Source organism: Manis pentadactyla, chromosome 16 (genome assembly GCF_030020395.1).
Source record: "Manis pentadactyla isolate mManPen7 chromosome 16, mManPen7.hap1, whole genome shotgun sequence".
Classification (NCBI taxonomy): domain Eukaryota; kingdom Metazoa; phylum Chordata; class Mammalia; order Pholidota; family Manidae; genus Manis; species Manis pentadactyla.
In genome coordinates this window covers 36,117,363-36,140,993 of record NC_080034.1, presented here as the reverse complement: position 1 = coordinate 36,140,993, position 23,631 = coordinate 36,117,363, and the positions used below count along the sequence as shown (strand labels likewise).

Genomic DNA, 23,631 nt, shown 5'->3' with positions numbered 1-23,631 from the left:
TAATCATCCATCTGACTGGCTGGCTGCTTTGCCCCTACCCTGAGCCAGCCCTCAGCAGGGGTGGCCAGGAAGTTGGCCCATCACTGGGGCAGCAACCCAGACAGGTCCACTGCCCTCTCCACTTACGTGAGGGGCTTTTGCAGACGGCTCCCGGAGGACCCCACAATCTCTCCAAGGGTGCAGAAGGCCTGGCCCAGGAAATCCTGCACATCCAGGGTACAGAAAAGACAAGTGTCACCCACTCTGCTCACAGCCACCCACTGCCTCCATCACCCCACCCCAAGAAGCATGAGGGTCCTGAAATGACAGGGTGCAGCATCAGACACACACTCTGTGTCACAGTAAAGCCTGAGGCCGACTCATAGTTTGGCATTTAAGACACTTTGAGATTGCTGGGCAGCCATGGGCAGAACTCACGTGTTTGGATAAATCAGGGCTCTTCGAGTCAACGTCATATCTGCAGGGAACACAGAGAGAAGTGAAGGCAGCTGGGGCACCCTGCCCACACCTGCCTGGGTCCTTGAGATGGGTCAGGACCCCGGCTCCCTGAAAACAGGCTCCAACATAATGGATATTTGGGAGTGATGGCTGGGAGGCATAAATGGGAGGCTTCAGGGGTGCAGGACTCTTGATTTGGGGTTCTGTCTCTGTTGATTTGGGCAACACCACATGGATGTAAACAGGTGCAAAAATGCATCGTGGGGTGAGCTCTTGAAATTTGTTCGCTTCACTATATATACATGTTATACCTCATTAAAAATTGAAAAAATAAACTTGCTCTGCCCTGCTGGCTGGTTCACAGGGGGCTGAGCCCCCCTATCCTTCACTGCCTGTTCTCCCATCTTCCCAGGGGAGGCTTGGCTGCCCTTGGAGCTCAAGACCTTTCCTTTGACCTTCCCTGCCTGACTGTTTCCCCTCACCAGGCCCGCTGGACCTGCCCTTGAGCCTAGTCACTCAAGGAGGGAACACCTTCACCTCAGCCAGCTGCAGGCAGGCTACCCTGCAGCTAGGCACCTCCCTTCACCTGGAGCTTGCTCACCTGGAGACTCACCCACAGCCCCTCTTCCAGAGTCCCCCTCACTCACACCGACCTGGCCTCACTGCAGCCCAACAGCCATTCTAGGGGCTGATGACTCCTGCTGAGGGGCAGTCATTTTCAGACCTGCCCCTGCCCTGAGCACTTTCTCTAGCAGTCTCCGGGGGACCTCTCCACAGTAGGAGCCCTGTCTGTCCTCAGCCTCAAGGCCCCATCATACCCTCCAGACCCACTTCCTTCCACTGCATTCTTCCCTTTGCTCCCTTAGGCCCCAAGCCCCCCTTTTCCCATGCTATTCACAGTTCTCTAGGACAGTCCCTTCTGACCATCCCCCACCCTTTAACAACAACAAAACAACCCCCCCACCTGTTCACCATCATCTGAACCTCCCCCCATCATCTTTAACCTCAGGAGAGGGGCACTGTGCATCTTTGCGGTGAACATGCAGATGCCTTGAGCCTGTCAGCCAGCAGGGTTACCTCTGTGGGAGCAGAGGCTGGAAGGGCTTTCCCACAACAAGCTTTGTCAGTGGGGACCTCCTAGTCACCTGGGGAGAAATGGGCTCCCCAGAAGTAGAGTGAGAGTTGCCCCAAGATCTTTTCTTAACCAGCCCCAGAATCAGGCAGCTTGCTCAGGGCCCTCCCACACTTACCCCAGAGAGATAAGAGAGGTGTTATTCCCTGTCCCCACCTCCTTCCCACCTCCTGAAGGCGGGGCTGGATTTCAGCTGTCCCTTTCATCCCAGGCCCACCCTGGGCGCCCTCTAATACCACAGCTCCCTCCACTTTCCCTGGTAAGGGAGACTCCTGCCCCAACCACAGGTCCTGAAGCACCACCTCCCACCAGTGGTTCTTCAGCACCATTTTCCACTTACAGGTCGAAACGGAGGTTCTGCTTCTCCTCAAAAAAGTAATCCACAATGAATTTTCGCACAAAGTCGGGATTGAGTGTGTTGTCGATGACTTCAGTGCGTCCAAACTGCAAGAGAGACAGAACGTGGACCTCAGGGCCAGGCTGGTGGGGCAGGGAGAGCACTGGACTGGGAGCCCCTCAGGCCCGGCCCTGGTAGTAATGGGAGCCATGCCTCTCCTGGCTCCTGGACCCCAGCCCTTAACCCCAGTCAAGGTGAGAGCTCCTCTTGTCTGACAGGGGAAACTCTCCATGTAACGGCTCCCCCCTCTACATCCTCTGCTCTATTCTTCCTATCTCTAGCTAGGCTCCACACACATTGGGTGGTTTTGATACCTGGATACCTGAGCAGGCCCTTCATTTTCCCACTTTACTGCCTTTGCTACACTATGTCTTCTATCTGGCTTCCTTCCTTCCTGACCAGTGGCATGTCCTCCTTTCCTTCAAGGTCTGCTGTTAATGCTGCTTCCTCCAGGAAGCCTTCCTGATTCCTCCAACCAGAGAGTCATACTTCTCTCTGAATCGCCATTGACCTTATGTCCACCTTATGACCACTGTCCTTCTGACTGATTCCACAGTGTATTTATTTGATGCCCCCAATTGTAAATGCAAGGGCAGAGACAGGGATTGTAGAATCTTTTAAAATCCCCACCTCAGGTATTCATGCCCTTGTGTAATCCTCTCCTCTTGAATGTGGGCTGGACCTAGTGACTCACTTCCAATGAGCAGAACAGAACACAAGTCACTTCCAAATTATGTTATAAATGACTATGACTTCTCTCATTCTGGCCACCCTTTCTTGTTCTCTCTCTCTTGCTCACTTTGAGGAAGACAACTGCCCTATGGAGAGGCCCATGTGGCAAGGAACTGAGGGCAGCCTCAGGCCAATGGCCAGGGAGGAACCAAAGCTGTCAGCCAACCCTCCTTCCCCAAGAATCTGAATCCTACCAACAACCACTTAGAGTAAACTTGGAACTCAATCCTGCCCCAGCCAAACCTTGAGATGACTGAGGCCCTGGCTAACACCTCGACCGCAGCCTGGTCAGACCCTGAGGCAGAAGACCCCACAAACCTGTACCAGATTCATGACCCTGTTGTTTAAGTGGCTAAATTCTAGGCTAATTTGTTACTCAGCAATAGATAACTAATACAAGAAACTGAACTTTCTTTGTATCTCCTGTAGCAAATACCTCCAGAATTTGCACACATTGCACACTCAATTATTGAATCCCATTAAACTCCCCAAATGACTTAAAGGCAATCACTCCCCATTTCTGGGCATCAGAATCACTGGGAGGGTTTGTATAAAAGACAGATTGTAAGCCTCACTCCCAGAGATTCTGATTCCATAGGTTCAGGGTGAGGCCTGAGAATCTGCATTTCTAAAAAATCCAGGCAAAGCTGACCCTGCTGGTACGCGAACCTCCCTTTGACAACTACTTGGCTAGACTGTAGTATACAGGGCTCTGAGTTCCCCGGGGTTGTCCCAGAGGAGGGCAGTGTGGGCACGGCTCCAGGCCATTGATTCCATCCAAGCAGCTCTCTTCTACATGTGTTCAACATATGGGATATTTTTAGTGAGATTTTGTTTTAAAAAAGGGACAGGGACTAAAAGATCATGTATAAAAGCACAGTACTGTAAGCTCTGTGAAGTGAGGACCTGATATTCTGCAGAGTAATCACGATAGGCAGATGAGTAATAAATACCTTAAATAGGTTGTTCATCTTTCTTACAAATAAACATTTTTTTGACTTGGGCAGTAATTGTCAAAATAAAAAATCAATCCCACCTATTAGTCCTCCCAGAAAAATGCCAGGACATGGCCTCCTGTCCTGTGTAGTAGGTAAGGCCCTGGTTATCTGGGACTTTACCTAGCACTAATTTCTACCCTGAATTCAGTTAGAAACCTGCCAAGAGAACCTCCTACCCAAGGCAGTGTGGGAGGGTCATCCAGGAGCACTAGATTTGGCACCTTCTTGCCCACACCCCCTCATCTAATCAACCTCTTATTCCTGTCCCTTCCATCAGCTAAACCTCTCTCCTGTCCCCACCTCCTCTGCCATGGCCTGGGCCAGGCCTCTCACCTCAACAGCAGCCTGCTAGCGGATCCCCCAAGTGGGCCTATTTCTAACACTTGACAACTCAGCTCCCCAGGAGTCCTGCCCTCCAACTTGAAGCCCCTCCCCTGTGCTCCCACAATCCTCCTCACACCATCACTGCACTTGTCACATACCCTGATAATGATCTACCGATGAGGCTCTTTCAACCCACTAGGCTGAGCTTCTCAAGCAGCAGGAACATCCAAGTTCCCCTCATCCTTGCAGCCCAGGACCCGACACTGCTTAACAGTGTCAGATGCTCCCAGGCGTACATGATTATACCACCAGGAACTGTGTTAAACATTTTGTGCTGCATCATTGTATTTCATCCTTTTATGGTAGGCTTCCCTTTCATAAATGAGAAAACGAAAGCACAGAAAGGCTAAGTAACTTGTCCGGGGGCACACAGCTACTCCTTGCTGACTTCAAGTCACAACCTAGGCTCTCTGGTCCAAGCCCTCTAAGCCACAATACACACTGCATTAAGGCCCCAAAGGCAAGGACAGCAGAAGTTCTCTGCTCCCAGTGACTGGTATACACAGTAGGTACTCGGGAATTGTTGAATGAAGTAAGGTTGAATGAGGAAGTAGATGAGTGGGTTTGAGTCCCAACTTCATCACAAGCTAATTGGGTGACTTGATCAAAGTCTGTTTCCTCATCAGAAGATGGAGAATACTACTACTTGTCCTGCTTCCTTTTTAGATTACCATCCAATTCAATTCAATTATTAATTCTACAGTTTTTAAGCACTTATTATAGACCTGGGGGTGTGCTGGGTACTGAGCTACAAACATAAATAGAACATGAACCCTTTACTTATGGACTTTTCTACCATATACAAAAACTACAGTGTAGTATGAAAACAGTGCTAACAGAGCTACATACAAAGGTCTACAGCAGGGTCCTCTCCATGGCTGCAGAGTAGAATCATCAGGGAAGTGTGAAAGTTACTGAAATGCACAAAAAGCAGATTACTGTGTCCTCTTTCATAGTAGTCCAGGATCTGCACCTTTCATTGTCATTGGGCTACTTTACAACTCTGTAATTGTAGAAAGCATAAAGTAATGCGAATGATTCTTATCCAGAGAAATCTAAATGAATTTCATTCAGTGTAATGCAATTATTTGATTATTATCCTATGGTTAATGACCAATTTCACATCTATTTATAAATTCATCTCAACATTCCTTATTGCCCACATATGTGTGTTGTTTGAATCATCTGAACCGGTTGTAACATTCTACTAATCCCTTCATCAATGAGTTAAATAAATCTTTGCCACACATTCATTTTATATTTGAATGGGAGCCATGATTTTAATTTTAAAAAAGTATACCCTTCAACAGCTTTTAAAAATACCCATACCCCACTACAGACCAATTAAATCTAGACCTCAATGGGTGAGGCCTGAACAACTGTTTTTTAAAAGTTTTCTAGATGATTCTAATGTGCAGCTCCACTGATGGGGGATGGAAGATAACTAACATTTACTGAGCTCCTGTTGAATGTTCAATAGATCGAGTGCTTTATTATCTCACTGGATTCTCACAAAAAGCTTTTGAGTTATTACCCATTTTACAAGTAAGGAAATTGAGAATCAGAGAGGTTAAGTAACTTGTTTAAGGTCATACAGCTAGGCAGAGCTGGGATCTAAACCCAGGTGTGCCTAACGCCAAAGCCCATTGTGTTTTTACTTCATCGGTCAGGGTTCCTCAAGCATTATGAAAATTAAATAAAGATGAGGATTACTTCACAAGCATTTATAGACGCCCACTGTGCACAAGGCAATAGGGAGGACACTGAGTTGAATAAGACTGGATTCCTGCCCCACCCTATAAATTTAATAACAATTTTATAATGTATAATTCTTGTTCCAGAAGAGTTCCTGCATTTTCTTCTTCCATTCTTTCTAATTCTTAATACCTCCTGTCTTCAGGCAAAAAGAAAATTTCTCCTAATGGCTTTTCTGGAGAATATTCTGGGTAGACACCCAGGATCAAGAGAATCCTCTGTTAAGGAAGCACCCTATCTTCTCAGTACAGTGCCCTCCTCCCTCAAACACCTTAAAAAAAACCTTCTGGTAGGACTTTAATAACCCCAGTCCAGAAGGAGCAAGCATTCCTTTGTGTGGCCTCTGTCCCCACCCCATTCCTGGCAGAGATTTCAAGGAAAACACCCATTAGGGAAGACGACAGCGCTGCTTTTAAAATGGCACTCGAAGCTTCAATAGAGGGGAATTCCCGAGAGATTGATCTCTGCCAGAAAAGAAAACAGAGTTCCCCTGGAAACAAGAGAGGGAGAGAAACTCCAGGGGCCCCCAGAATCTCACCTACAGCAAGAGAGGGGGAAAGAGAGCCAGGCTGGGCAGTGATGAATTACCAGGACACAGGGTTATTAACATATGTATATTACAAATAACTGCGAAATCTACAACCCAGGGACTTACTAAAGATGTTTTATAGCCTTCATTACTTGGGTTAATAACAAAGGAAAAAAATGTGAAAACGTGGACTTTAAAAATCCAAGAAGCCACCAGGTTCCTGTCAGGTCCAATTTACACCCCTATTAATGATGGCAGGAACACAACTGAACTGTTGTTAAAAAGAAATCAATTTGGCTGTATTTCGTTTTACATAGAATTATAGTTTTCATGCCGGAAGGGACTTGGAGAGATGAGGTATCAGCATGGAGCAGTGGGAAGCACAGGAAGGCAAGCAATCTGACTGCGGTGAGGCAAATCCTGCTCGGGGAAGAAGGGGAGGATGGTTAACCCCTCATCACCCATAATCCGGAGCTCAGCCAGCCCTGAACACCCAGCTCCCTGGAAGTGCCTGTCCCTCGTGCTGGTCCACTGCCAACCCCTCTGCTCACACTTCAGGCTCTGAGGATGGTGGTGGGCTCACAATGCTCACAGTCTGGGGCACAGGCCACCAAATGCAGGTGGGCACAGGTATTCTCCGATCAACAGCTCAAGGTTAGCCCCGTAATCTTCATTTAACCAAGTGATTCGGACTCAGAGCCCTAGAGAACTATTGGGTAGGTGGGCAAGTGTGGACTAGGTAGACCATGGTGTGAAATTGGGGGGAGGCTGAGAAAGCAGGGAGGGGAGGGGAATCTCCCTGGCCTGGAGGCTGGGACAGCCTGGTGAGGGAAGTGGAGGGTAGGGGGAAAAGAAAGAAAGAAAAAGTACAATGAGAAAGAAACCTGGAAACTAGGGTATTAACCCTCTGAAAAGCTCACTTCTTGTCCCTGCCAAGAAAACCCTGTGGGAAAAGCTCCTGACATGCCACAAAAGATGCTCCCAAGGGCTCCTAAAACCTATGACTAAGCCCCAAGAACATCAATTAAGCAGCATTAATTACATATCATCAGTTCCAATGAGACCCTCAAAGGGGAGGAAGATGTGAAACTTCTTTGAGGACTAAATTAAACGGCTTCCAAGGGCTCTGATACACACACAAATGAGGGCGGGTGGGCCCCTGTCCTGTCAAACTGCCCTGGACCAGCCGCTGCAGGGCTGGGATTGAGAGTCAGGTCAGGCAAATAAGGTATTCCTGCTCCACATACAACTATGAGTCTGTAATGGGTGAGTCTCTGTCAAGACTTAGGCCTCCTGACTTAGGCAGGGGGCTGGCTATTAGGCCTGGACTGATTGGAGGCTTCTCTGTGTTGGAGAGCCCCCCACTGCTGTCCCCACCCTACCCAGTTCCTTCTTAGTCTTGCTTAACTTATAAGGAGATCATTCCCTTTTGGGGGTTCCCTTGCCCTATGGGTTCCAGTTGGGTTTGGCCAATGGGAGGCACTGCCAATGGGAGGCAGGAGGAGAGAGAAGTAGGTGTATTTCTTCCCAGCTTGGCCCAGCTCAGCACCATGGTGCTGGGAGGGGCTGTTCCCCCCAGGACCACCTTCACGTCTCACTCATAGCCATCGTCCCCCCGACACTGTCCCTGCACACATTGGAGGGAAGAGCTCCCAGCTGTTGCTGGGCCCTAGGGGCTGTGTCTCTTGGGGGTTTCCTGGACCTCACCCATACCTTTCAAAGAAATCCACTGAATCTCTTTAGTTAAACAACTGAGTAGAATTCTCTTTCCTGCTGGGACCCTGACTTTCTCAAAAACACATTGACACACATGCAATTTCCAACTCAATTGAACATAAACCAAGAACAGTCCCCATCCTTTCTCCATTCTACTCAGACACTGTGTGCCATTTCATGTCACCAGTATAGTACGTGACACCCCATGTCCCATGCCAGCCCTCTGGGATGCAGGATGTCAGCTGAGCTGTCCCACCTAAGGGTCCCTAAGGGTCTCACTGGGGACTCTCCAGGACCAGGGCTTCCATCCCAGCCTCCTCCACTTTGTAGAAAGTGGCCATCTTGGCCCCATCCACCCAGGTGTCAGAGTGAGGCCCAGGTAAGGAAGAGCAAGTTACAGATTAGGGTCAGGGTTTGAGGTTCTTAACCAACTCTAAATAGGCTGATGACACCAAATGTCTGTCTATACATGTCTGCGTTTTCTGGGGTGAGGAGCCACGGTTTTCGTCAGTTTCTCAAATGGAAGCATGTGTTCAGAAATCTTTAAGAACGATGGTTCTGCCTCTGAAGACAGATCTTAGGATTTCCCACATAAAGCAGTAAACTAACTATAGTTAATAAAGCAGAGTCTTGGGTTCAAATTTGGCATTGCTACTCACTGGCTAAGTGACCTGGGCAAATCCCTTTACTTTTCTGTGTTTGAGTTTCCTTTTCTGTAAAATGGGAATGGCAATTTATCACACATTATAGGGTCTCTGGGGGCTTAAATGATTAGATTTATGTAACATACTTAGCGGGTGGCCTGGTACATAAAAACATTCTTGTAAATTAGTGATTCCACATTCTGGTCCTTTCTAAATCCAAAACCCTGGCCCAACCACCCAGGAAATGTGCATCTCCCAAGTCTCAGCCTTGTCTCCAAGATGTTCCTGGCCCTAACTGCTAACTTTCCTTCTCACCTTCCATGCCTGAGAAGGTTTCTGTCCTCTGTCTAAAGGGGGCCTCTTGAGGCCCCAACTCTGAATGAATTCGGACATCTTCTACCCACTGGCCAGGCTGAGGGGGAAATGTAGGGTTGCCCCTTTGCTTTTCTAAACCAGCTACTCTGCTAAGTTTCAGGCTCTGCCCTCTCCGTGGGCTCCCCACAACACCTAGCTCCCACAGTGCCCAGACCTCAGTTAGAAAAAAGGCAATAAATGTGTAAGGTTTGCTTAGACATCCAGGCCTGGAGAAAAAAATCTACTCTGGCCGCCAGCTGGAGAGGGAAGGCAGGAGGGAGCCCTTGGGCAAGGAGGCTGCTTAGTGATGGTGAGGAGGGAAAGGGGTCCCACGCCAGCTCAGCCTTGCTCAGAGGCACTGACTCCCTGGTTAGGGGGTGCTGAGCAAGGCAGCCTGGGAAGAGGCTCTCTCTGTTACCTTTAGATTTCTAAAATCTGTAGGGGGATGGCTGAGATAGGTGAAGGGGATAAAGAGGTACAAACTTCCAACGAGAGAATAAATAAATCATTAATTATTTAATGAATAAAATGAAAAGTTTCATTCATTGTATTGATGAATGAAATGGATGAACAGTGCAGCATAGGGAATATAGTCAATTATATTGTGGTAACTTTATATGGTGGCACTTCTTGTGGTGAGCATTGTCCAATCATGCTGTATACCTGAAACTGACACAGTGTATGTCAATAACAATTAAAAATTTTTAAAAATCTGGGCCTCTCCTTCCTCCCAGCCCACCTACTCGGGACAGTGCTGGCAAGCAGCTCGTGGACATCTCAACATCCAGGTCAACACCGTGCAAAAGCCCATGGCTGGGGGCATTGGGTCCAAAGCCAGTGTGGGCCAGGGTTCTGTTGCTTATTAAATACATGTGAACAACCTGGGTAGCTCTTCAGAGGGGGCATTTTCCCAGCACTGAAACCCAGCAAATCATTCCTCTCCAAGGGCAGGATGGAAGGGAATATGCACAAAGCACTGCATGGAGCATCTGCTGCCTGGGGGTCTTTGAGACTGATAATACCCCTCACGGAGCTCTACTGTCCTCCAAACACTACACACACGTGAATAAAGTGAAGGTTCCTATAGCCAGGATTCTTACCTGGCTCTGGTTGGCTAGCTCACTACACACATGTGGGCAATGCGTCGTTATTCACTCTATATAAAGAGCCTGGCCCAGTGCTCTGGGCAACAGGGTGGCATGGCTGCAAGGCTGCAGGAGAGCAGAGCAGAGGCTGGGGTGGTGGCAGCACCGAGGACAGAGGCCCAGAGATTGGCCGTGCAGGCAGAGAGGCCCAGAGGCAGAGACGGGCTTGCTGCATGCAGACTTGCTCTGAGTGGACGAGATTGTAGCAACTGAACTGCCTCCATGGCAATAAAGTTGGGTATAACCCTTTCATCCCAAGAATGTTCTACTGTCGTTTCTTTGGTCACACTGAATCCATAGTGAACTTGCCCGGGGCTGAAACCCATTGGCAAGACAACATATTAACTCATTTAATCTTCATAACAACCTTATGAGGCAGTACTATTATTACCCCCCTTTATAGGTAAGTTAACTAAATAAGGCTCAGAGAGTTTGAGTGGTTTGCCCAAGGTCAGACAGCTAGTAGGTGGCAGGAACAGGATTCAAACCCAGGCAGTCTGGCTCTAAATCAGTAAGTTATTGTTATAGTCACTAACCAATTAGAGGTTAATACTGTGAAAGAGGCTAGGACTACTCCTATCCAGTCTTTACTCCTGTTGTTTTCCCACTCCAGCCAAACCTCTGAACTTCATTTACTGTCCCTTCCACCTTGTTTATTTTTCCTGAGGGTCTAGGTGGCTCCATGGGCCAGATGACACAGGTGAGTCCCCTTACCTGCACCTCTGCTTACCCTCCACTCCTACCTCCAACCTCTACACACACACACGCACGCACAGTCCTGGTCCCTCCTGTGATTTCCATAAACATTTCTTGGTTAACAAGTTGGCCTAGAACTTCAACATTTAAAGCAGGGAGGAACCCGATTCTCTCAACCAGTGAGAAAAGAGAGGCAGGAAGGGGGATGGGGTGCTCTGACATGGCTAATTAGGTGACACCAGTAGAGGTCACATGGCTAGAGGGGCCATGACAGGAGCCCAGGGCAGGTGGCTCTGGCCCTGAGCAGTGCCCTGTTCTCCCAAAAGCTTGTCACTGCCCCCCCCCTCAGGCTTCTTCCTTGTACCAAATCCTCCTCCTTCCGCTTTGTATCATGACTTCTTATCTTCAAAACACTTCCACACATCTATGACCTCATTTAACCCTCCCACTGACCCATGGAGATGTTATTATTATCATCTCTATTTTACAGATGAAGGAATGGCACCCCAGGAGGCCAGAAGGACCTCCCAGGGGCACCCAGTAGTGGGGGAGGGTGGGCCGAGTCTCCCAGGAGTGACGGAGACACTGCGTCTCATGTTGTTCACCTCGGCCTCCTGCCTCAGTAATGAGTGGGTGGCTCTGCAAGCCCGAACATTCTTAATGGCCCCTGACTTAAGCAGCTCTTGCCTTTTTACAAATTACAGCTGGATGAAGCTTCAGAGACCTCCCTCTGCTGCCAAGGCCCCAGCGGCTGTGCTGGCCAGGACGGAAGGAGGCCGGAGCTGACAGGCCTCTCTCTCCCTCGATGCTGCCCACCCTTCACGAGCCAGAGCACCCTATAATTTTCATATATTATTGATGGCTTCTTAATTGGGGATTCTAAAAGCCTTGCTGCAGAGCCCAGCCCTGACCCCTCATGAATCATGTTCACTGGGATTAAAGTTAGAGGCTAGAAATCCATCTGATCCAAACAGCAATAGGAAAAGGAAATGCGGTGGGCTCTGAGCACAGGGACCTGGGTGGGTGCCCAGGGCTGCGGAGGAGAATGGCCCAAGATCTGGACACTGGTTAGGAGGGCTTGGGATGTGGGGAGGGGCACAGAGGACCTGGTTCCATGCCAGGCCTGCCACCATCTTGGGTCTGGAAAGTCCTCTCAGGTTCTCTCACTGGAGGGGTCCAGGATTCTGTGACCACTCCCTCCCTAAAAGTGAGGGAAACCAGGCAGAGAGCAAAGGGGCTCACCTAAAGTCTCACAGAGCAAGCCATGACTTCTGCAGCCTGGGGGCCTCCTACACTGCTGTTTGTCTTGTTGAGGCTTCCACGTGATCAAGGGCAGAGGTGAGTGAGGAGGTCCAAGGCTCCAAAGGCCTTCCCCACACTCAGGCTGGACAGAAAAGGTTCCCACTCTGGCTCCAGACACCAGCAGACTTCCTGACAAAAAGTTTAGGTTCTAAATCTGTTAAATCATCCTAGCTCCTGAGGGAATAGCCTTTTTCCCAAAGAGCCTGGCTGCCAAGCTGCTGGCCTCCAGCCCTGCCCTGGTCCTGCCTGTGCAGCTGAGCCTTGGATCTGGCCCAACACAAGGCAGGGAGGGGCCTGAGCAAGGCCCACCCTAAAAGCACTTTCCCCTAGCGTGCCCCAGAATGTCTGCAGTTCCTATCAAATGGCCTGAAATGATAGCATCAGTGGTACCTTCCTCTGGGTAAAGCACTGGTTTCTCACTTAGGGCCTCTCAGGAAAGCCATTATTGAGCATTTTCTAGCACCAGGCACTTTATGTGAATTAGCTCCTCTAATCTGCACACCAGGCTCCTGAGCCTAAGCACTTGCCCAAGAGCCCCAGCTGGGAATGTGGTGACCTGGATTTGGACCCAGTCACCTTGACTTCGGAGCCCATGCTCTCAACAGCTCAGCCACAACTGTAAAGTGCACCTGGATGCTAACACCAAAGAGTAAGTAGAGTTATCAGCCACCAAGGGACTGGGCCTAGAACCTCAGGGTTTACCTGAGCAAAATCCTTTCTTTAAATAAAATCTTGGGCTCCTGTCTGAGGTATTATACAGAACAAACAAATGCCTCTGAATGAATGGGGGAAGTGCAACAGGAGTCACACACAGATTCACAGGGGCCCAGCCAAACCCTGGAACTAGAAAAGCTCTGTGGCCTGGGCAGATGGTAGAGGCAGGAATCTGCACTCAGAACTTTGTCACACCTCAGGTCTGCCACTTTCTAGCTGACTTGCCGGGTGAAATAAGGACCCCTCTGTGCCTCTGCTTCCTTCTCTAGAGTGTGGTGATGGCCAAGGGGGATAACAGGGTGCTGCTCATATGGAACCACAAAAGACCCCGAATAGCCAAAGCAGTCCTGAGAAGGAAGAATAAAGCAGGGGGGATCGCACTTCCCAACTTCAAGCTCTACTACAAAGCCACAGTAATTGAGACAATTTGGTACTGGCACAAGAACAGACCTATAGACCAGTGGAACAGAATAGAAAGTCCAGATATTAACCCAAACATATATGGTCAATTAATATACAATAAAGGAGCCATGGACATACAATGGGGAAATGACAGCCTCTTCAACAGATGGTGTTGGCAAAACTGGACAGCTACATGTAAGAGAATGAAACTGGATTATTGTCTAACCCCATACACAAAAGTAAACTCAAAATGGATCAAAGACATGAACATAAGTCATGAAACCATAAAACTCTTAGAAAAAAACATAGGCAAAAATATCTTGGACATAAACATGAGCAACTTCTTCATGAACATATCTCCCCGGGCAAGGGAAACAAAAGCAAAAATGAACAAGTGGGACTATATCAAACTAAAAAGCTTCTGTACAGCAAAGGACACCATCAGTAGAACAAAAAGCCATCATACAGTATGGGAGAATATATTCATAAATGACATATCTGATAAGGGGTTAACATCCAAAATACATAAAGAGCTCACGCACCTCAACAAACAAAAAGCAAATAATCCAATTTAAAAATGGGCAGAGGAGCTGAACAGACAGTTCTCCAAAGAAGAAATTCAGATGGCCAACAGACACATGAAAAGATGCTCTACATTGCTAATCATCACATAAATGCAAATTAAAACCACAATGAGATATCACCTCACACCACTTAGGATGGCCACCATCCAAAAGACAAACGACAAATGTTGGCGAGGATGTGGAGAAAGGCGAATCCGCCTACACTGCTGGTGAGAATGTAAATTAGTTCAACCATTGTGGAAAGTAGTATGGAGGTTCCTCAAAAAACTCAAAGTAGAAATACCATTTGACCCAGGAATTCCACTCCTAGGAATTTACCCTAAGAATGCAGGAGTCCAGTTTGAAAAAGACATATGCACCCCGAAGTTTATCACAGCACTATTTACAATAGCCAAGATATGGAAACAACCTAAGTGCCCATCAGTAGATGAATGGATCAAGAAGATGTGGTACATAACACAATGGAATATTATTCAGCCATAAGAAGAAAACAAATTCTACTATTTGCAACAACGTGGATGGAGCTAGAGGGTATTATGCTCAGTGAAATAAGCTAGGCAGAGAAAGACAAGTATCAAATGATTTCACTCACATGTGGAGTATAAGAACAAAGCAAAAACTAAAGGAACAAAACAGCAGCAGACTCACAGAACCCAAGAATGGACTAACAGTTACCAAACGGAAAGGGACTGGGGAGAATGGGTGTGAAGGGAGCGATAAGGGGAAAAAGGGGCATTACGATTAGCACACATAATGTAGTGGGGGTGGCATGGGGAAGGTAGTATAGTGCAGAGAAGACAAGCAGTGACTCTATAGCATCTTACTATGCTGATAGACAGTGACTGTAATGGGGTATGTGGTGGGGACTTGATAATGGGGGGAGTCTAGTAACCATAATGTTGCTCATGTAACTGCACATTAATGATACCAAAAGAAAAAGAAAAAAAAAACAGGGTGCTGCTGATGTGGACACCACACGGGGCAGTCGGAATGCCAGCTGTCCTCCTATTGAAAGCAGGACAGGGGACACAGCCTTCTCACAGTTTTGCCTGATGCTCTTGCATAATAATAACAAGTATTGAGCACAGCCAGGCACTATGCAGAGTGATTCAGTCCTTTAATCCCCACTACAGCCCAATAGTAGACATCAGAATCCCATTCTACTGATAAAAAGTACTAAGGCTTAGAGAGGTTAAGGGAAGTGGCAGAATCAGGATTTGAAGGTGTCACATTGTGACAGGGCCTTCCTGTGCCAAAGCCAAGTTTGGAAGCCCCAAACCTAAGACTGTGAGCAGATGCCCATGACCCATCTGGTCCCCAAAGCTAGAGCTTGGTCCTAGACTGCTCAGTCCTGGACTGCCTGGTCCTGTTGATGGGCAGATAGGAAAAAGTCAGCTGTACGACAAGAGCAAAGACCACTAAAAGCTTCCCAAGGGACCCAAGGCTCAAGAGGGACCTTTCTTGAGGTCTCTCTGCAGAAAGGGAAGAGTCCAGAAAGCCAACCCCACACTCACCTTGGAGTCCAACTCCTAGAGAGGCTTGCCCCCTGCTTTGGGGTTTAATGATAATAACGATCTGTTCAGTACCTTGAATCTTCTGATAAAGGTCTATGCTGCATGACTGGGGCCAGGCCCTACACTGGTCGTCAGGGATCCCAAATGGGGCTCACAGCCTGGTGGGCAGGGAGTCATTTCATTTCATATTTAAACTCTTGGCCATTGGACAAACTGGATCCCTACTCCCCTTGCCCACCACTGTCTCATCCCAGGAACTCCACAAGACTGCAAATTGTCTCTGCTCCTGGCCTTCCCCCTGCAACCCACTGCACACAGTAGCCAAAGCTATCTTTCTGAAACATAAACTAGGCTGTATCACTCCACTGCTCAAAACCCTCAGTTTCTCATCACACTTAGAGCAGTGTCTGGACTCCTACATAGCCTTCAAAGCCTTACAGTATCTGTCCCTGCCAACCTCTGTCCACATCGTCCACCGTTTCCAATGTTCACACACTCAAACTATACTGGCCTTCTTTTTGCCCTTTAAGTGCAGTAATCTTGTTCTAACCTTGGGGCCTTTGAGCTTGTTCTTCCCTCTGCCTGGAACATCTCCCTCCCAACGGATGCATGGCAACACTCAGGACTCAACTCCAGTGTCACCAGATCCTCAGAAGGGCCCTCCTCGGCCACCCCAACTACAGCAGCACCCTCTCACTGGCCACTATCTCACCACTCTGTTTTATTTTCCTCACAGCACTTACCAATCAGCACCTGAAATTACCCAATTTCTTTGCTGATTACACAAAGCCTTTTCAGAGCAGAGACTCCATCTGTCTTGTTCTCCACTCTGAGCCTGGATCAGTGTATGGAATATAGTAGGTGCTCAGTAGATGCTTATTCCCTGATGGCTGACTCTGGAAACCATGAGTAAATCTAAGACATTGTATTCCCAGCAGGGTTCCCAGTGGGACTCGGCACACCCTTCCTGAGGTAATCCTTCAGCTCTCACCAACACACCCTGGGCCACAGTCAGACTGAGTCACCCATTCATGGACACACAGGGCATCCCCACCTCCAGCCTTGCTCGTGTCAGGCCCTGTTCCTGGAAGGCCCTTTCCACCATCCTCCAAGTCCCAGGTCTGGTGCCACCTCCACCAAGAAGCCTCCCCAGCTCTCCTGGATCTCTCCCTGCTGTGAAGTGCTGAGAATTCCTGTCTAAACTACTTGAGGGGGTGGCTCTTGGCCTCGTTGTAGCCTGGAACTTGGGGCCTCTGAGAGGATCTGCTCCAACACCCTCATCCAGATGAAGAAAATGAGGCTTTTAAGTCCTTCTATGTCTGTGTCTGGTCTCTCCAGCTCCCCATAAGGTCTCTGAGGGCAGGGACCTCCCTGCTACAGCTTTGCACCCTGGAGGACACCATGGTGACCTACTCAGGTCAATTCACTTCTCTCGGCCTCCACGCTACTACCTATAGAATGGCCTGCCTGAGCTAAAGCATATAAACTGCATGGTATGTTGCCTGTCGGTGATACTATTAACACACAGCCCATCAGTGATACTGTTAGCAGGAGCTATCTTTTACCAAGTGTCTACCTGGCTCCTCCAGCTTGTCTTCTACTATCTCTAATCTTTAGACAGTCCAGCAGGTAAATATTGTTAGTTCACCATTTTATGTGTGAGGAAACTGAGGCTCAGAGAGAATAAGTGTCCAGCACACAGCTCTAAGTACCATGTATGACACAAACCCAGGTCTGTCTGACTCCCAAGAACTTCCCATGGCATCACCCCAACCCTGTGGCTCAACAGGGAGAGAACTTTGGTTTCCTCGCTGTGTTACCTGGGGTAAGTACTGTCAGGGGATAATCTGTACCTGCCTGAAAAGCTGTTATAAGGATTAGGGAATGAATAAGAGATGCCAGACAGAAGGCAGGCACTCAGTGCCTAAGGTTGTCTATTATTACACAGCAGATTTCCTGTCATCTTGGTTGATTCTTTGAGTATCTTAAAAAATCAGAGTTACCAGGGAATAATCTTGGACAGTGCAGCATACACTTTGGGAGGAACACTGATAAACGGGCACATGTTCCACTGAGTATGACCAGATTGGTGAAGGGACAAGGGACAGTGATTTTATAAAGAGGAACTCCTGATAGAAATGGTCACATTCTAAGTCTGCCCCAGAGCAGACTAATAGAGCCCCATTGTGAGAAAGAACACATGGAAGAGAAATTCAACGTACATCTAAGGAGGGCAGAATTTGGAATGAGTGGAATTTTGCCCTTTACATATAACTCTATTATAATTCTTACAACATCATGTTCTAGAAACTGCTTTCACATTTAATCTCTGTGATTCAATTTCCACCTCTGTGAAATGGAGCCATTCATCACCATCACCATCCCTCCTTCTCAGGGTTAGAGTGAAGATTAAATGAGTTACTACATGTAAATGATTACAATTGTGCCTGGCACATTACTGCTATACAAGTGCTTGCTATTAGCATTATTCTGTTACTGTCCTGAACTGAAAGTGAGTGCCTCTGGTTATAGATAGTGTCTGGTCCCTCTTTGTGTCCCCAGCATTCTCCCCTAATACATAGTAGGTGTCAACACATGCTCGTTGAATCAGTTATGTGGAGGCATGTATCAAGGTGCTCCAAGGAAGATCATTCTGAATATTTAGAGAACTGTCATTCCCAGCTGATGTCAAATATTCAGCGGGCCAAGGATGCTCAAAAATAGACTGCACTCCAACAGGGATGTGTATATGTGGTGACTGGAGCCATATGCCCTACAGGTGGTGTGGGTTGATCAGCAGGACACCCTAAGATTCCATGATACCTACCTCCTCCTTTCCAAGGTGCCACTGGCCATGGCAGCTGCCTGGCTAGGGAGGGACAATGATCTCCCTTACAAATGGGGAACCAAGAAGCACTCCCTTATTATGCCCCTCCTCCCACTGAGATTGTTTCTGGGACTTCCTAACTTGCCATCCTGCCTTCCCTGGGACATGCAGAAGGCCTTGGCAAGCCTTGATGCAAACAGTGCTCAATTTCCTGGGCTAAAATTCTATCTTGAGTCAACTTTTATAAAACGTGGTGAAAGATTTAGGTGCTGGGAAGATAGAGCTTTCTCAGAAGGTATTAAAATGACCCAAACAGTTAAAATCAGCTGAAATCTGGCAGCCAGGGGCCACAAAGACAGCTTTCATCCTTCTGCACCCTTATGCAAACCCTAGGCCTGGACCTTGGTTGGAGAAACCGCTGTGCCAGCACCAGACTCCTTCCAGGCTTGGGGTGATCATCTCCCAGCTAAGATTCCTCTAACAGACGTTTTGCCATGACCTAGCAGGTGGAGAGATTCCTGTTTACTTGCAAGGCAGTCTTCCATCCCAAAAGCAGTTCCATTGAGATGGATTTGGGTTTTTCTTTAAATTCTCCATTCCTGATACTTTCCTCTGCCAGTCACACAGAGACTCGGGCAATGAAGCAGGGCCTCAGTAGGATCGAGTGCATCTTCCTTTCTCCAGAAATAGCTCGCAGTCTGCTGTCCTAGGGTACCCCTGTGTCTGAGCTCTGCCACCATCACCTCTGAAGGCTGGGCTTGTCTCTTGTAAATGGAGTCTCCTTGACCTCCAGGGACTCTCCAGAGACACTAGGGACTCTCCAGCTCTGAGATTCTGACCCCAGGTGTCCTAGCCTGACAGCCATGACTCCCTTCAGTTGCCTGTTCTGCACCTTGCCAGCCTCAAACCCTGAACTCCAGGCTCATTCATCTGCTGTCTGTTCTGGACGGGCCCCACTTGCCCCTCCAGATCTACTACCAGCCCTTCCCCACCCTGCTGTGCCTGGAGGCTAACCCATATGGACTGCATCAACAACCCCCACCCTAGGTCTTCCACTGGGGTTCCACCTGCGGGAGGCATGGCAGGAGAGCAGAAGGTAACAAGAGAGTGACTGCGTCACACAGGACTGACTGTGTCCCTCCGCCAGGGCCCCTGCCCCTGTTGGGAAGCCCTCTTGCTGTCCCAGGAGCTACCTTCTCCCCTTACCTCCTCAAGCCTGGAGTAGTAATGACTCCCACTGTTGCCAGCCTGGTGATTCATTATCCCTTTGGTTTCCCTAAACTCCACCCACTTCTTTATACACAGTATCACATACCCCACTACCAGGGACCTGGACAGACCTGCTCTTCCGGCCCGCCTCTTTGCCTCTGCTTGCGGCGCCGTGTTTGCTGGGGGGCTCTCGAGCTGTGTCCCCCAGCTTCACAGAAATCTGGCTCCTCTAAGTGAACACTCCCACTGTCTGGGTCTTGAGCCCTAATTCCATACCTGAGGCCAGTCGTGCCCCTCTCTACAGAATGAGGCTGAGCCAAATGATCCCGGAAATCCCTTCTGACTCCCATTTTCCTCTGCTCCATCTCAGGCACCCTTTAGCCAGATGGCTTGTGTTCAGTCAAATTCCATTTAAAAAAATCCAATGAGTTATCAAAGTGCTTTAGCCAAACATCGCATTCTGGCTGCCACCTTCTCTCCTCTGAACTCTCCCATCTTGTTCTCATTGCTCCTCATCGTGTCCTCGGTCAGGATCATTCATGTGTGTCTCCCCTTCCAGGCTGCACACTCCCTAGTTCCGGCTTGTGCTTCTGCTGAAGCTCTGTTCCTTTGGCCACCCCCTTCCCCCATCTCTGCACCTGGTACAGGGCCTGGCGCCTCATAAATGCTTCCTGCTGCAAATAGTGACTGAAACGGGGGAGTAACTAGCAAGGCCCTGAACATTGTGGATGAGGCTGTACGATAACAACTACTGAGTGCTGGCTACACATCAGGCATGGTACACCCGTTATCTTTCACCCTCACCATGAGACTACCAGGTGGGTGTTATCCCCATAGTACATATGTGAAAACTGAGGCATAGAGAGGCAACTTATCCAGGTCCCACCTCCTGACAGGGCCAGGGCCAGGAGTGAAGAACAGGTGCATCTGTCACCGAGGCCTCCCACCTTTCCTGGGCTCTACCCCACAGGGGTGGGTGGTACTGACAACCAGACCCCGACCCAAAGGGAGACGAGTCTCAACTACAGAATATAGTCAACGGCGAGTGGAGCTATGTCCTTCTCCACAGGCCCTTCCAGACTTTCCTGAATGAATCACTAAGACATTAGCACATTCCCGCTTTCTATGAAGCTTGGCCAAAAGGCCTCAAAAGTAATTCGTTCACTTAAATAGGCTAAGTGTTTCCCCAGCAATCTGGTTTATGCTTTACTTGGCCTACAGTCTTGGAGAGAGAGAAAAAAAGTAAACTTTAGCCTAGCCCCTGTGGAAATATACGCCACACGCTCTATGGACCAACTCACCCGCTTCAAAGCTTGCTCCTGCCATGCCTGCGGGTAGGGGAGTCGGGCAGGTGATGGCACAGCTCTGGGCAGGCCACCAACGAGAGGAGGTCAGTTGGTAAAGCCTGAGCTACTGAAGCTTTCCAGGCTATTCTCATTCTCATCATGTCATCTGGGACTCTCCAGGCTCTTGGCAGAGCTTGGAAGCTGGGCTAAAGGATCTGAGACTTGATTCAAAGCAGAGGAGAGTCCCTGAAGGTTTCTGAGCAGGACAATCACTAACTGAATGCTCACAGTGGTCAGAAACCGTGGGAAGCTACTGTGGATGAAACATGGTGCGGGTGCTGCATGCATGTTCCAGGCCACCAGACAAGGAGATCTTGGAGGAAGCACTCAGACTCCCTCTGTCTCCCCAGACTGGGGCACCCCAAGGGAAGGGCTGTCTCCCCCCTCAGACTGGGGCTCCTAGGGGGCAGGAACTTTCCCTCCCCCGTTAGTTTCTTCCTGCACAAGGAGGGACAAGACTCCACCGCCTGATCGTCTTATTATTCTTCGGGGGGCTTAAATGCTGCAGTTGGAAGCATATAACGTAAGATGCCTCCAGAGCTGGGTAAACAGACAGACAGTCAGGGACAGGCTGGCCTGCCCAGTGGGAAAGGGGCTGTACCTACCTCCCGCCACTGCTTGTTCTCCATCCCTTGAGTATACATGACACATACTGTGGGGAGAGGAAAAGAAAAGGGTTACCACCCCAGGCCAAGAAGAAGATGGGGGCCCCAATGGGGAGGGCTTGGAGGGAAGCTGCCTCAGGAAAATCAAGCCTGGGTAAAACTATTGGATCTGGTGAGTAGGGAGACTGGCTTAGAGAAGGGGGCCTAGAACATAGGTGTGTCTGAAAGGGGAGCCCGTTGGGAGGGGGTCAGGGGCTGTTCGCATCTATGCCAGAGCGCTATGGAGGGTCTGATGGAAGACTGAGTGCAGAGGCATGGCGGGAAAGAGCATCTGAAACCCGAATCACCCCTTCAGAGCCAAGGCAGCCCTGTGAGGCCCTTCACTATCATCAGCCTCACTTTGCTGATGGGCACACTGAGGCTCAGAGGAGGCCAATGGCCTGTCGAGGTCATACACTGAGTGGTACTGCTCAGGGCTGCAACCCTGGACTCCAAAATCAGTGCTGTTTCCCCCAGACCACAGCCAACTGGGGCTTTTTCCCTGGGCCCGAGAACTTCTGGCTCCAGACACCCTGACCGCCCAACCCCGCTCAGTTGTGTTGAGGCCTCACAAGAATAAGGACTGGAAAGGGTCAGAGCCTCCAGTCCTCTTCCTTCACACAGTATCGGTGCAGCGTTCAACAGCCTGGATGCACCTGCAACGGTGCCTGGCACCTAGTCAGCGCTCGGTAAGGGCACAGTCCTGGTGTCTTGCTATTGTTGTCACTGTTATTGTTGTCAGAGCAGGACTTACGTGGGTCAGACTTGGAAAACATGTCTTTGTCCAAAAGGTTCCTGAAAAAGGGAAAGAGGAGGAGTTAGGGCAGCCTGAGGAGAGCAGGCTGGCAGGAAGTTCAGGCCCCTACGGAGGCCAGGAGGCTGCCTGGGGCCTTGGCCTCAGGCAAAACAGGAAGAGCAGGAGGCCCCGCCCCTCAAACAGAAGCTGCCCTGGAGGCTCTTCAGCACTGCTTTCTAAGGAGCAGGGACCGCACTTCCCACCCCTGCCATCGCTGTGCATGCCCCACTCCTGCAACCCCCACTCTCGGGCCAAATCTCAGTCTGCCCAATGTCTTAGCCTATCCTAGAAATTCTTACCACGTCTCTCTCTCTCAAAAATAAAATAAAATAAAACAAAATAAAACAAAATAAAATAAAGTAATCAACAGAGAAGACAAGTAGTGACTCTGTGACATCTTACTATACTGATGGACAGTGACTGCATTGGGGTATGGGGGGGACTTGTTAATATGGGTGAATGTAGTAACCACAATGTTTTTCATGTGAAACCTTTCATAAATGTGTATATCAATGATACCTTAATTTAAAACAAAAAATAAAGATTTTTTAGAAAGAGAGAAATAAAATGAAGTTTAGAGAAATGTTAGATTCCAAAAAAAGTCAAACAGACCAACCAAAAACTAGCTAATCTCTTTTGGGAACATGAGAAAGCATGTGGAAATACAGGCTTCTAACAAACAGAAAACAGGAAAGATAAAAGAATATCATCAATAATTAAAGGTATCAGATCAGTATAGCATAGACTCAACAAATAATTTTTGATTGACTGGTGGAATTAGATTCACAAAAGAAATACAGCTTAAATTTTGACTACTAAAATACAAATGTAATGAATTACAATAATTACAAGTGATACACATGGATTCCATAATGTGATTATTTCCTGCATATTGGTATAAAATGGAGTTCCTGGGTTATATAGACAATTTTTGTTACATTTTAAAATCTATTACATTTATCCAATAAAATTTCCTCCTCTAAAAAAAAAAAAAACTTTTCCATCTAGTGTCTCATTCTTTCAGGGCTCTACTTACAGCCAGTTTATTTGACTGTCTCATCTGTGCTGACAGGTTAATGAATTACACCTCCAGGGGGATGCAGACTCATTTGAACAGGGTCCTTCTGTGGTCAAGGCCAGAGCTAACAACACACAGCCCTGATAATCGGACCTGAAGGCACTGAAGTAAGATGATGGACACATTTGGGGACTGAGGTCTTTGAACAGGTGCTGAGCTCCTCCAGCCCTGCCTCTGAGCAAAACAGCTCCCACTCACTGTACCTCAATGGGGGGCCAGGCACTGAGCCAACTGGCCTGCAAATATTAGCTCCCAACCCTCACGCTGCCCTGAAAGGTGAGTATTAGGTTGGCAT

At 48.5% G+C, this 23,631-nt stretch overlaps 1 protein-coding gene across 6 annotated transcripts in view; it reads right to left on the bottom strand.

The window, feature by feature from the left end:
• The window catches only part of CPNE5 (copine 5), a 90,940-nt gene that overhangs the window by 49,983 nt on the left and 17,326 nt on the right, over positions 1-23,631 (bottom strand). For 5 of the 6 annotated variants that reach the window (XR_008994487.1, XR_008994488.1, XM_057494351.1 and 2 more), the window contains exons 2-6: positions 22,217-22,257; positions 21,424-21,470; positions 1,911-2,014; positions 418-457; positions 127-203 (exon numbers count right to left, since the gene is read on the bottom strand). Coding sequence is in view for 3 of the 6 variants with exons in the window: in XM_057494351.1 (XP_057350334.1) it covers positions 127-203; positions 418-457; positions 1,911-2,014; positions 21,424-21,470; positions 22,217-22,257 (309 nt within the window). In the remaining 3 variants the exon portion in view is untranslated. The remainder of the gene's footprint in view (positions 1-126; positions 204-417; positions 458-1,910; positions 2,015-21,423; positions 21,471-22,216; positions 22,258-23,631) is intronic. The other variant, XM_057494352.1, reaches the window with a different exon arrangement.